The sequence below is a fragment of the Micropterus dolomieu genome, linkage group LG01 (genome assembly GCF_021292245.1).
Source record: "Micropterus dolomieu isolate WLL.071019.BEF.003 ecotype Adirondacks linkage group LG01, ASM2129224v1, whole genome shotgun sequence".
NCBI classification, from domain to species: Eukaryota; Metazoa; Chordata; class Actinopteri; order Centrarchiformes; family Centrarchidae; genus Micropterus; species Micropterus dolomieu.
In genome coordinates, this window is record NC_060150.1 from 36,408,185 (window position 1) to 36,421,972 (window position 13,788).

The 13,788-nt window shown below is 39.5% G+C and overlaps 2 protein-coding genes across 3 annotated transcripts; one reads left to right on the plus strand and one right to left on the minus strand.

Moving 5' to 3' along the window:
* Positions 1–1,563: 1,563 nt before the first annotated feature.
* On the plus strand, positions 1,564–7,414 carry LOC123981766. The gene is made up of 5 exons (XM_046066957.1): positions 1,564–1,753; positions 2,287–2,414; positions 5,603–5,783; positions 5,874–5,975; positions 6,491–7,414. Exons 1-5 carry the CDS (start codon positions 1,682–1,684, stop codon positions 6,614–6,616), a joined length of 609 nt encoding a protein of 202 aa, XP_045922913.1. The 5' UTR covers positions 1,564–1,681; the 3' UTR covers positions 6,617–7,414.
* Positions 7,415–8,740: 1,326 nt separating this feature from the next.
* Positions 8,741–13,562, minus strand: mix23 (mitochondrial matrix import factor 23). 2 transcript variants are annotated; one of them, XM_046068149.1, is made up of 5 exons: positions 13,429–13,562; positions 10,180–10,305; positions 9,909–10,055; positions 9,135–9,194; positions 8,741–9,045 (listed from the first exon to the last, which is right to left on the minus strand). In XM_046068149.1, the coding sequence occupies exons 1-5, from the start codon at positions 13,477–13,479 to the stop codon at positions 8,995–8,997; spliced, it is 435 nt and encodes a 144-aa protein (XP_045924105.1). In that variant the 5' UTR covers positions 13,480–13,562; the 3' UTR covers positions 8,741–8,994. The 2 variants fall into 2 exon arrangements, with proteins under 2 accessions (XP_045924105.1, XP_045924114.1); XM_046068158.1 differs by having other exon boundaries at positions 13,452–13,507.
* Positions 13,563–13,788: the final 226 nt, after the last annotated feature.

A 13,788-nucleotide genomic window follows, 5' to 3' on the forward strand; every position in this document is an offset into this window, starting at 1 on the left:
CGGCCCCTTAAAGAAATCCCACTAAATTACAGTTTTTTACAACTGCTTACACACAAAATCTTTTCACAAAATTGCTTTCCTTTTCCAAATGGAACCAATCAAATAATCATTGACTATTTCTTAAATAGTGTTAAAATCTATTCTCATCTTGCTTTTGTGAACCCAATATTGTGCATCGTCACATCTCATGAGCTTAAAGTGTATGATCACATCCCTAATCTGAGACCTTGTGTCCCCACCACTTTTCAACACAAAGTGATGCCCTTGCCTTGACCTGAAAGTCTTCCAAAACATGAGGACCATCACAAAGATCCCCTCGTACCGTTCTACTGAGATCACACAGCTTGTTTCAATTGGTCACTGCCTCCAGGCTGCAGCCTCACAACTAAATTCACTGCTTCTTCATCCTGATATAATTATTCACAACTATTCCTTTACAATAATGTTATAGGCTGTGTTTCCTGTCCAACATAAGAACACATTAACAGTATAGGAGGATATTCAGCTTTGGAAGGGAGGAAGATGAGTAAAGTATTTTGTAAAGGATTTAGAAAGAGCGCACTATCAAATGAGATGAAGTGCTTTAGTACTTTAGAGCAATTGTAAAGTAAGATTTATTGCAGGCCATTTGGGAACTTGGCTAGTAAACAATCTGGGACAACAAATGTGTGGAGAGGGTCGCCAATTAAATACCTGCTGAAGAACTTTAACTTTCTTTAATTGTTGTTCTATGTATCAAATTCAAGTGAACACAAAAAAACTACAGATTGATCTTTATGTTTCAAATATTTATACATTGAAATAATTTATAGATTAACATTCAGTTATCAGGACTGCTTTTGTTGAAGCATTACACTCGCTGCATTTGTCTGCAGTTTAGCAATTACACACTGTAACACAGAAAAAACTGTCCCTGAAAAACAAGCAAACACCGGCATTAATTGAAAACGGGACACAGATCAACGTCAAATGTGTATGTCAAAATTAGTGAATAAAAATTAAGCACTGAAGAACTTAAAAATCAATGTAATAGAGTAAATGAACAAGTCAATAGTCCACCAAAACAGCAAAGCTAAACTCGGGTGCAGTAATCGCTCAGAGGAGAGGAGAGAGAGGCATGCTGGCCCAACTTAGGGCTTAGGCCTAATTTTGCTTCTAAAGATCCGGTCTGGACAAAATAGGACTCATGTTGACCAAACAATGGAATTCAGAGACTTTTGTGCACACATCGTTACAGAGACCTGCCCTATCAACATCCCGGTTCAAGCACTCGGCAGGTGGTCCATGTTCCGAGCTGCGAGCACAAGACTCTGGCAAGATGAGAGGAAGTGGACTCTTTGATTTACATCGATGATGCTTGGTGCACAAACGCAGTCAAGATGAACTCTGTTTCCCAAATGTCAGACTTGTTAATTGTGAAGATGAAACCATATTATCATCTGGTTGCTGCTGTTTACTTTCACCCCAGCATGAAGGAACTACAAATTTAATTTCGTTATGCAGCCTTGTGCTGTATAATGACTAATAAACAACATTGTACCTTGTACCTTGAAACAGGGAAAATGGTGTCCTAAACTAGAGCCAGACCTGGGAAGGAAGCTCTCCTGCAGTAAATTGAGACTAACACTTGAGACACATAAAAACATTAAGTTCTCTGTTAAATTCAACAGACCTTGTGACAATGGCTGACAAACATGGAGAATGGGGTCCGACAAAAGACGCCACTGGGGACACTCAGGAGATCTGTGATGAGGTGAGCTTCAGGCCACTTTTATTCTTAGGACCTCCACTCAAAACTCTGTTGTCTGTGTTTACATTAGATTTTATTCATACACAGGTGAAGGACGAAGTGGAGAAAAAGACAGGAAATGAGTATGTGGTATTCAGAGCATTTAAATACAGGGTGTGGATCTACATTCCTCAGATCATCTGAGGAATGTAGGGAGTGGATCTACATTCCTCAGATCATCTGAGGAATGTAGATCCACTCCCTGTATTTAACTGCCCCATACATCTGAGTCAGATGTATGGGGCGCCATTAGAATTCCTTATCAAGGTAAATTATATTGTCCATCCATCCATCCATCCATTGTCAACCGCTTATCCTGCGTACAGGGTTGCGGTCAATTATATTGTGATATTATATATTTGAAAGTAAAATAAATAAAGCCTCATAAATGTGGACTGAAATTGAGTTAAACACTGTTTCTCACTGCTCAACAACACAAGATCAAGATGAATATTATCTTTATTTAGATGTCCAATTGTCCTCTCTTTTCTCTGCAGGTTCATGTTGCAGGAGTGGACTACATTCATCTGTGGGTCTTACAAGAAGTTGTTTGTGAAAATCGACAGGTTAAGCTGCGTGGTGTAAAGCAGAGTGAAACTAAAGAAAGCCCACTTGAACCTATTGAGTAATAAGTAAATACTTACAGGCTGCAGTATCATATTATAATCCTCTTCTCTTTATTCTGAAATGATTCTACACAATATTACTTTACAATGCATCACTTTTGCTTTTGCTTGTATGAATAGATGAGTCTTATATTTCCACCATGATGTTACAATCAATGTTTAAGTTGTTGGGAAACTAAATACAAGTAAAGTCATTATAAAAGAGTTTAGCCTGGAGAGAGCTGAAACCTCTTCCTGTGTACTTGTCTTCTGAGAATGTTGTTAATTTATCTGCACAATAACAGGATTTACTGTACATGTGGAGTTTAAGGAGAAGTGCAGGTGGGGATGTTTGAGATGTTGTGACATTTGAAGGAAAAGAGAAGAACAATATACCTTAAGCCAAGAAAATGTAAGACCAAGTAAAGAAAGATAAAACAATAAAACCTGAAATCATGTACATCCTGTTGTTGGCTACAGTAAATGTTTGTCATCTCAAAGTCCTGTAAGAACTGAGGAGTGACTAACTCTCCTCAGTCATTTCTGTGTTATGCTGACGATGGCTCTGGGTCGCAAGCAATAAAGATATACTGAGAATCTGAATATTGTGTCATCTGGTATTTGAGCACCAACTCTCATCTACACTAGACAAGCACTGATTTCTCAGTTTTCATGAGAATGAACACAGAGACAAAGAGACTAAATCCCTTTAGTTTGCACAAACCTTAACGTGGATATAGATTTTTAACTTCACTGTAATCAAATCGTGTGATTCAAAAACCTTTTTCTGATTACACATACCAGGAAACACTTTCTCATTGTTAATCAGTAACTTCTGAAAGGTGTCTTGGAGGAGGAAAACAATGTCACATAGATAAAATAAAGAGGTGGGGAATGTGCTGGATCTAGCCATACCAGCAAATACACAAATACAAAGTGGAATAGCCCTCTGGAATGCTGACATGTTTGTGGATTAAAGAGGCCACAGTGGATTATTTCTGCTGTGGAAAGATTCATCCAACAGCAGTCTCAGTCAAAAACTGAGATTTTGACTTTCTGGCAAAACATTAGACCCTCTTTTCTTTTAGATCTTTTCTTTTAGATTCCAGAGGATTTTTTAAATCATTATTTTTCTAGGGAAGTATTGCTGAGTGTAGTGATTACACACGTGAAAGTCATCCAGTACAACCACCATCTGATATTCCCTCTTTCATTGCTTTGCACGTCTTTGAATTAATACCTGACGATGTAGTATAATGATGTCCTGTCAGATGTTTTTTTTTCTAACACTAATATTCTCTTAGTTAATATCAGAGTGTAACATCTGTCCAGTGACTACAGATGAAAAATAGTCTTTTGGCTAAATCTGGCACATTTTTAGCAATGTTTATTAACCAGCCCTCTCCCTGTTATAATTCAAAGAAATAAAAGTAAAATAATAATAACGAAATAAAAATAATAATAATAAAATAATGGAATAAAAACGGTGCCGTCAGGTCGGACACATTCTACCTGCGTGAGCTTACTGTGAACTGAGATCAATGACTGATCTTGCGGCATTTGCAAAGAAAAATGCCGCGAGACCAGGCAATAGTGCGGTTCCAACTTTGTGCAGCCGGAGAAAAGCATCTGCGGCCGCCTGACTCGGGATGGAGCTTGCTCAGTTGTCATGGAGAGTGAAGAAGTTACAGATGCTTTAAAGGAGGAATTATCAAATACCACAAAAAAAATTTTAACACTTCAAAATAAACTTAAGTCTACTCATAACTGCACTGTAGTGTGTTATAAGTCACATAGCTATTGCTTGCATGCTGCTTAATTCTCAAAATGTCTGCTGTGACAAAAGTTTATTGAACCTGCCAAAAGTCTCAGAAAACCTGCAGCAATCTATTCTATTTTCTTGAAGGGTCCAACATATTTTTAAGAAATCTTTTTATCAAGGGAAGTCTGAGCTTATCTCCTTTGCATCAAGAGTCTTGGTCAAGAGCCTCTCAGTGGCGGTAATAAGGGAGGGCACTCGTGTAAGTCGGGTTTATATTGCTGGTATCATGATGAATAATATTTTCAAGGTGCCATAATATTTTACAACAGGCAGTACAGAATGTGTGTAGAATTAGCAGTGGAGTGCTGTGAGTGCTTTTTTCCAACCGCACAAGCTTTCAGTTGCAAGAAGTGCAAAAACAACAACAAAGATAAACTTGAAAGTACAGGGCAAGTGAGATACATTTAGAGTTTTCTTGCTTGTTTATTCTTAAAACAAGAATAATGTATATTCTTAAAATAATGTGTATGATTTTTTACACCAAACAGTGTTTCATTAAAAGGCACATTTAGTGTTGGTGCCAGACTTGAAGAAACTACAATAACTAAAAAATTTTACATAAAAAATAAGTCATGAAGTTTCAATTAACAAGGCAATTATTGATTAAAGACATATCTATCAACCTCTTTGATTAACCACTGTTATTATTCAGATGGTTTTTTATTATTATTCAGAACTCCTACATGTCGCACATTTATTATTTAAATGGCATAAAGCAACTAAATGTTTTTCCACAGAGGTTCATATTACAAATCTTGCTGTGAACTTGCTTTGATTTTTATTGTTAGTTATGTTTGTCCAGATTTTTCCAGATTTAGTTATTGAGGTATATCAATAAAATCAAACTAACCTCTGTGGACCTTGTGTCTCTTCTGATTAGTCACCATGATGGCATGTACAGGAGATATAGTGTGTTTACCTACTTAAAGTGCATATAAGGTAAACCTTAAACTTTCCATATTAAAGATCTTTTGTTTCTTATGAGCTGTGGTTTATATATACGTCATCTTAAACTGGCTACAAAGATACAACAAGAGTGTACACTCAGCCGTGTTCACAAACCTGTACCACCACAGCAAAAACAAAACTTCAGATGTTGCAACTGCACTGACCAAAAAAACACTCTTGCTAACAATTGAGTAATTCTAACAAAGGATGTGAAGGATGACTCCCTGTATATTGAACCCAACCTCGCAAAATATTTGTACTGTTAAGGTTGTGTTCACGCCCCAGTCTTTGAGGAAGTTCAGTGACCTGAAAGAACCTGCTACTGTCTGATATTCAACAGGTTCTCATACTCAAAATGCAGGTACTACCAATCACTGAAATCATAAAAGAGTAACAAAACTAACAACAATCATGGGAGGGTTGTGGTTACACTTATAGCTCCACCTACCATGCAGGTGTCATCAGGGGCGGATACTCTGCATTTGATAAACAGTTGCAACGCTTGAGACAGTTTACTTCTCTGTTTACTTCAACAGACCTTGTGACAATGGCTGCCACGCTTGGAGGATTCAGTGAGACACAGAATGCCACGGTGGACATTCAGAAGATTTGTGATCAGGTGAGCTTCAGTCTACCTTCATTCTTCATGACCTCAACATACAAGACTGTCGTCCGCATTTACATCACATTTTATTTAATTCATACACAGGTGAAGTCCCAAGCAGAGGGAAAAACAAACAAGAAGTATAAGGAATTCAAAGCAGTTAAATACAGGAGCCAGACTGTGGCTGGACAAAACTATCTCATTAAGGTAATTATTATTGTGATATTATCTATCTGAAATAGAAGTAAGAAAGCCTCAGATGTGTTTAGATAAAAAGGAAACTCGGTATAGAGAAATGATACCAACTCTAAAAAATCAGTGTCTTTTTTTTCTGTGGTATCTGGCTGCAGGCCAGGGCGTCTTCAGCTGGCACAGTGTGGTGAAAAAGGGTTGCTCAAAGACATGATTTCACCGAAACAATGAAGACAAACAGAAATCTATTCATTACTGTGAGATTTTGTGCCAGCTTCGTCATGGGAAATATGCACATTTGCTTTCCTGCCAAAAGTTAGATGACAAGAAGAATTATATCACTCTCATGTCTGTCATACCTACATAGCTACAGCCAGAAGACTCTTAGCTTAGCTTTTCATAAAGACTGGGAGCAGGGGGAAAACTGTTGAGTTGTTAAGCAGGTCCGTGATGGAAGAAGATCCTCACTGCTAAACAACACAAGATCAAGATGAATATATGTATTTAGATGTTCGATTTCTCCTCTGCAGGTTCATGTAGGAGGAAGCGGTTACCTTGTTCTGAAAGTCTTCGAAAGCCTTCCATGTAATGGAGGAGCGGTCACACTGCAGGGTGTAAAGGACCATCAAAAAGATGCACCCATTGTACCTTTCTAATGTGATCACACAGCCTGTTTCAACTGCTCACTGCCTCCAGGCTGCAGCCTCATAACTAAATTCAGTGGAATTGCATTCAATCACAACTTTTAAAATCCATTCAACAGTTTTCTCACTCATACTCAACCACTACCAAATCTATTGGTATCTATCTATCTCTATTTTGCATGTTTTCATACTATTGTCAAACTGTCAATTTTACTTACTAAATAAAAATGCATAAACTTCTACTTGGGACACAGAGTCTATTTTCATTCCTTGATGACCTCTATGAAAGACTTATGCCTGGTGAAGAAAAGGGACAGGTGAGGCAGAATGCAGGGTATTTTGTAATTGGGGGGCACGATGTGGCATTTCCCCATCTCTTCCAGTCACAGAGGGGTTTGCAGCCTATCACAGGATGGTGTCACTTTTCCTTACATCTTACCCTCATTCCTAAACCCCACAGAGGAAATCTTTTACTCATGGAGGTGGAAAGTTTATGACCACCAGCCACATGATCAGATGTCTTTCTTGGACTCAATGAAACCTGGTTGACCAGCACTGTTGTACTACTATAGCTGTAGCAATCCTATACAAGTATGTGTCGTTTTATGTTGCTTTACTGGAATTCATTTAATTTCATGTGCTCGAAATGTTAAAAAAGCTTGTTGAAGTGCAATGCAGTTTTTATGATTAATCTCAGGGACCTTTACTGTAAGACAACACAACTGATGCCATGAAGAGGTGACCTTATTTTGTTGTAATGGAATCTTTGTTTATGAAAAAGAAATAAATAAAATATATGTTTAAAGACAAGAGTAATACATATTGTAATGCTACCTGTTGTTTGTGTGTTTTGGGTCACTGTGTAAAGAGCGAATGAAGTGTTGCTGTTGGTAGAGAAATTTTGATCCTGAGATATGTATGAAGTGTTTTGCATTAGCTCATTTTGGTGTTGAGCTGAATGTTGGTAAATAAAAATGTCTGAACAGTTTTGAAAAAGGAAACTTGGTATAGAGAAATGATACCAACTCTTAAAAATCTGTTTCTTTTCTTTCTGTGTTATCTGTTTGTGCAATAGCTGCAGGCCAGGGCGTCTTCAGCTGGCACAGTGTGGTGAAAAAGGGTTGCTCAAAGACAAAGACAAACAGAAATGTATTCATTACTGTGAGATTTTGTGCCAGCTTTGTCATGGGAAATATGCATATGCTTTCCAGCCAAAAGTTAGATGAGAAGAATTATACCACTCTCATGTCTGTCATAACTTCATTGCTACAGCTAGAAGACTCTTAGCTTAGCTTTCCATAAAGACTGGGAGCAGGGGGGAAAACTGTTGAGTCGTTAAGCAGGTCCCTGATAGTAGAAGATCCTCACTGCTCAACAACACTGCTGTCTGGTGTGCAAAAGCACAAAACCAAAGATGACCGCCTCTCTAAAGTGATCACACAACCTGCTTCAACAGTTAAATACGTTCAGGCTGCAGTCACGTATTAAAATACTCTTCTTTATTCTGAAAGGATTCTATACTACAATCCTGCTTTACTACACATACTTTTTGATTTTGAATGCAATTACACAGAGCGATGAAGATATTTTGTGTTGGGAAGGAGTAAGTTGAATGTACTGCTTTGTACAGCATGCTTACATTGGCAAAGCTAACATGCTGTTGTTTAGTAGGTATAATGTTTACCATGTTCACCATCTTAGCTTGGCGTGTTAGCACGCTAACATTTGATAATTAGCTTAAAAAGTACAGCTGAGGCTGATGGGTATATCATTCGTTTTGCAGGTATTTGATCATAAATGGGGTTTTCAACGTGATGATGGTGCCAGATGAAAGGTTAATGATCATCAAAGCAATTAAACGTAAGGAGGCATGAACATCTGTCCCAAATGTAGTGACAATCCCTCCAGGGCAGGCTACTGGTCAATGACGCTCGAGGAAGTCAGAGGATGACCATTAGGATTTGTTGTCTGGGAACCATGAATGTTGACAGTTGTTGATACATTTCAGTCAAAGTGGTGGACCACTTGACCAACATTGCCTCCCTGAATTTGCGTTGAATCTGTTCCAGAAGACAGAGTGAATTAAACTGCCCCACTCCTCAAGAGACTCACAAATGATTTCAATCACAGACAACGTCACTTGAAAACATTTCATTGTCTTTTTAAAAAACTCTGTACAGTGTTTCTCATTATAGAAGCACACGGAAGACTGTTTTACTGCTGTGGCGATGCAATACGATAATCACAATGGAATACAAGTGTGTCGGAGAAGAGGTCACAGTGGTCTGAATGGTTGCCAGCCTGCAGTCAGGACTCGGGTCCGATCACAGTTTCAGCTCCAGTCTGGATTAGAGCCTTGAGTGAAACAGCTCCTCTCATCAGACGAAGCTTCACTTCACCTTCGGAGGCGTGTAGTGGATTCTGCACCTTTCATGGAAAATCTTAAGTAAAGCAGGAATAAGTAACATGTAAGATAATGACAGCTCATTTATGTTTGTTTACAGGACATTACTGATAACAGAAAGCATACCTTCAGACTTCTGTCATTGACAACTTCCTCAACATTCAGCTCTGATTTCATAAGCTTTAACTGGAGACAAGGAAGAAAAAAAAGCTTTACTAAATGATTTTTTTCACTGACATCAACATTTGTCTTTTACAATATTGTATTTATATCTCCACTTAAAGGGTCAGCCAACCTAATTTGACCGCTATTTAGCCATGCAGATGTACAGACGAGGTTCAGATAATTCATATAAGTTTTGAGATACACATGTCTGAGATTTCTGTCACCACACTAGTACAATCCAGGAGAAAATAATTTCAACAGGACTTGGTGTGTAAGATTGTTGGAGAGCTTCTTTAAAAAAAAACTAAAAAATAAGTTTAATGAGGGAGTGTGTCATTCAGGCAACAATGTCCTGGCTCCTCTGGATGATCCACATACCTCTTGTGGCTGCAAATAGTTTTCATTCAACTATGTTCTACTGCAGATATAGTCCTAATGAAAAGTTCAGCAGGTAACTTGGACATCGTTTCTGTAAATCTATAGTGCTGTAAAGTTTCAAATGTCACTAAATGTTTTTAGCACCACAAGTAAAAATTGATTTGCCCTCATTGGCTGATATGGCAGAAGATGTGCAGGAGTGGATGTGTCAGAACTATGTGACAAAATGTTTTGTGATCCTTATCCTCTCTGGCACCTTTCAGTCATACCTTCAGCTGCAGATGAGCCTACATTGCTGGCTCACATCTTACAGCTTGGTGGTGTTTGGAACCCTCTAGTGTTAGAAACAGGACTTACTTTGGTCTGCTCCTTTCTGAGCTGTTTGATGAGTGCAAGGTTTTCGCTGTCTTTTGCCCTTTCTTCACGAAGTTGTCCCACCACCTCAGATGTTTTGACTATACATGACTTGATAGCTTTGTCTCTGCTCAGATGGGCCTCCATCATCTGTGGAAAGCAAGAGGTTATGACAAGAAAGCAACAGCTACAGTATGGCAAGAAGAGTTTAACCATTAACCACAGCCCAAAATGTACAGAGATATGTTACTTTAGTCATTACTGTCACACTCACCGATTCATAGAGCTGTTTGCATGTTTGTGTGGCATCCACTTTGCCTGAGAAGGAGACTGTGGGCACGGTCGTGTTCAGGGCATGGACGATGCGGTCATCTATGTTGCGCATCACCTTCAGCACCTCCTGAGAAAAACACAGTGGAGCAAAAAAGCCGCTTCAGTTCAATGAAAACCATCAAGGCAATGACTTGAAGGTATGTTGTGCTGCAATACCTAACATTTTTTTAATTAATCTCTAGAAATTACATACTACATGCCTCCACATATTGGCAGTGGTGGATCAAGTATTCAGATCCTTTATTTTAGTTAAAGGTCTAATACCACACTGTAAAAATTCTCTGTTACAAGTAAAAGTACTGCATTGAAAATGTTACTTAAGTGTAGTAGTAGATAAAAGTAGGTCAGCTAAAGTTGCTGACCAGTCCTCGGTTCTTCTCCTTCTTGACCTATCAGATGCCTTTGACACAGTCAGTTACAGGATCCTGCTATCTGCACTCTTAGCAATGGGCATCTCTGGCAAAGCACAATCCTACCTCAATTGTCCTCCTCTCACTGCCTCTCCACAGTGGTGCCCCAGGGCTAGTGGCTAGGGCCCCTTCTCTTCTCAATTTACACCACCTCACTGGGGCCGATCATTTGCTCGACTTCTCTTACCACTGCTACGCAGATGATACACAACTCTACCCATCATTCTGGCCAGAAGACCCCACCGTCTCGGCGTGATTCACAGACCGTCTCTCGGGCATATCTGCATGGATGCAGGCTTGCCACCTTCAACTAAACCTCTCTAAGACTGCTCTTGGTCATTTCAGCCAAGCAATCTATCCACCATAACTAAAAATTGACCACTCCAACCAGGATGGTGAGAAACTTGGGAGTCATGATTGATGACCAGTTGTCCTTTTCAGACCATGTTGCTGCTGTCTCTTAGTCGTGGCGCTTTGCTCTATACAACATAAGAGAAATCAGGCCCTACCTTACTCAGTACGCCACCCAGCTTCCAGTTCAGGCCAATGTTATCTCTCGCCTCGACTGTTGCAATGCCCTCCTAGTGGGTTTTCCAGCTTGAGCGGTGAATCCCCTACAAATCGTTCAGAACGTAGCAGTGCATCTGGTTTTTGATAAACTCAAAAGAACTCATGCCACTCCTTTACTCAGCGACCTCCACTCGCTACCCATGGCCTCCCGAATCAAATTCAAGTCACTAATCCATGCATACAGAGTGACTACTGGGTCTGTACCTATCTACCTAAACTCCATAATACAAGCTTACGTGCTCCTTCAACAAACGCCTCCTGGCTCTGACCATCCCTACACACAAAGCAATCTCAGTCCCGGCTGTTCTCAACTGTGACACCACAATGGTGGAACAAGCTACCACGTACATACCATAAGAGCAGGGGCGTCCCTCTCTAACTTCAAGAAGCTCTTGAAAACTCATCTCTTCCAAAAACACTTTCTCTTATAACACCTCTAACATGCACTTCCTGTGCTCTTCTACAATTATCTTGTATTGATTGCACTATTTCGTTAACTCCTACTTCTTGCCTAGGTATTTACTAGGGGTGTGGAAAATAATAGATTTTTAGATGCATCGCGATGCGGTCTTGGACGATTATGAATCGATTCACAAATGTTAATAATCGATTATCTAGAGGTTAATTGATAACCTAATGTTGATTGAACGAAAAAGGCGGAACTCGGAAATGCGGACAACGGAGACGTGTAGTTCTCCCTGTTTGGCACAGACAGACAGCTGTTGATTGAGTGACTGCCACAACTAAACTTTACACATGATCAATGAAATCAATGCGCAACTAATGTTAATGATTTTAACCAGCACATGGTGCAGCACGGTAGCGCTTAGCTAGCATCCTCTGCTCCTTCTTCAAAGGACAGCTACGTGAGAGGCGGCAGTGACGGTGAAAGCAGCGGACCAGAGGAAAAGATGAGTGCTACGCTTCAGTCTGGCAGTAAATGTACAGTGTAGGTCACAGTGTGTCCGTCAATTAAAGTCTGTCTCTTGTTTTCCAGCTGCTGGATAAGTTAAGGCAGTTAGCATTAGCTAACATCTCTTCAGACTACTGTCTGGAAGCTGAGCAGGATGCGTTTTGGCTGCTAGTTCAAGTTTGTTTGTTGTCATTCATCCACATATCGAGTACACAATGAACCCAATGCCGTTTCTCAAGGCCCATAGTGCTCAATACAAGATAACAATAATCAACAAGACAAGAAACAAACATGTAACTACACGACAAGACAAAAAAGGAACAGATATATTAAGGTGGAGTGAACGTGGTTTAAGTGCGTAGTTCAACCCCCATCTGACTCAATACTAATAACAGCAGCATCAGAAATAAATATAGCAGCAGCAGAGGTCAGTAATAACGCTGTAATAATGTAATAATGCTATGCAATGTTAGCTACATTTATATGAAGTAACATTAAATATCTACATTTCATTACTACCTACTTGTTTGGATTGTTGTTAAATACTTTGCTTTAAAACTACCAAGTAGACACACAGTGAGAAAAATACACCTATTCTTTTTACAATCGCATCTTAGCACTCATAATCATAATGAGGTGCCTAGAAAGTCCCTCCCTTGAGGTGATGCATCGAGGAATTGAATCGAATCGAATCGTTGACCTGACAATCGTAATCGAACCGTGAGACCAGTGAAGATGCAGACCCCTAGTATTTACTCCACTGATGCCATACGTGTTATTAGCTCTTACTAGTATTTATTGCTGCTGTTACTAGTATGTATTGCCACTTGTAAATCTCTTACTGTATTGATGCTTGTAGGTTGTTTCTCAAAATGTAAGTTGCTTTGGATAAAAGCATCTGTCAAATGAGTAAATGTAAAATGTAATGTAAATAACAGGACTTGTGAGTAGTTGAACTGGGATTTTTTGGAAGCCTGATCCTCTTTGCATCTAGAAATAAAAGTAGACCTGTTGAGTTTTTTAAGCAGGATTGATGCATCTATAGTGTCGCTGCCTATAAATGCAGAACATGTTAGGTATCACATGCTGGTCGGGTTTGTTCATGTGTCTTCAGTCTGGCTCCTTGAACTCTTGCAGAGCACACCGTGTGAGCAGCAGAGATCCGCAGGGTCACTCATTCAGCGGCTCACAAAGGAAATAAACAACACAACACGTGAACTTCCACAGCGTAATGACTCGTGCCGCGGCCACTCCGTGACAAGCTAGCACAGATCGATTAACCCTTCGTTATAATTACCTGAAACATTGAAAAGTCCTCACAGTTTAAAGTTCCACCGGGCGACGCCATAGTGGACTGTGGGGTCCTCTCTAGACACGACGCTGGGGCCTGACGGGTTCAGACTGTGCCTGAATTAAAACCACCACGTCAAGCTAAATATAAAAGCACATTATATTATATTTCCCACATTCATAATATTTAACTCCAGTCAGTCATCTTTGTTGAACATAAACAAACCATAACCCTACGTAAACTATAACCCCATCCGTGGGGAGGGGGAGGTAAACATTATTAGAAAGGAGAATGTGGTATTTTGCTTTTTATAAAAGTCAAAGAAAAGAAGTACTTTACAGTAGATATTATTACTTCTACTGGCAA

Coding starts and splice junctions, on each gene's coding strand:
- LOC123981766 (XM_046066957.1), top strand. CDS start 1,682: ATGGCTGACAAACATGGAGAATGGGGTCCGACAAAAGACGCCACTGGG. Junction 1,754..2,286: donor CTCAGGAGATCTGTGATGAG/GTGAGCTTCAGG, acceptor TTTTCTCTGCAG/GTTCATGTTGCAGGAGTGGA. Junction 5,784..5,873: donor TTCAGAAGATTTGTGATCAG/GTGAGCTTCAGT, acceptor ATTCATACACAG/GTGAAGTCCCAAGCAGAGGG.
- mix23 (XM_046068149.1), bottom strand. CDS start 13,479: ATGGCGTCGCCCGGTGGAACTTTAAACTGTGAGGACTTTTCAATGTTT. Junction 10,306..13,428: donor AGGACTTTTCAATGTTTCAG/GTAATTATAACG, acceptor TGTTTTTCTCAG/GAGGTGCTGAAGGTGATGCG. Junction 9,195..9,908: donor TCAGAAAGGAGCAGACCAAA/GTAAGTCCTGTT, acceptor CCTTGTCTCCAG/TTAAAGCTTATGAAATCAGA.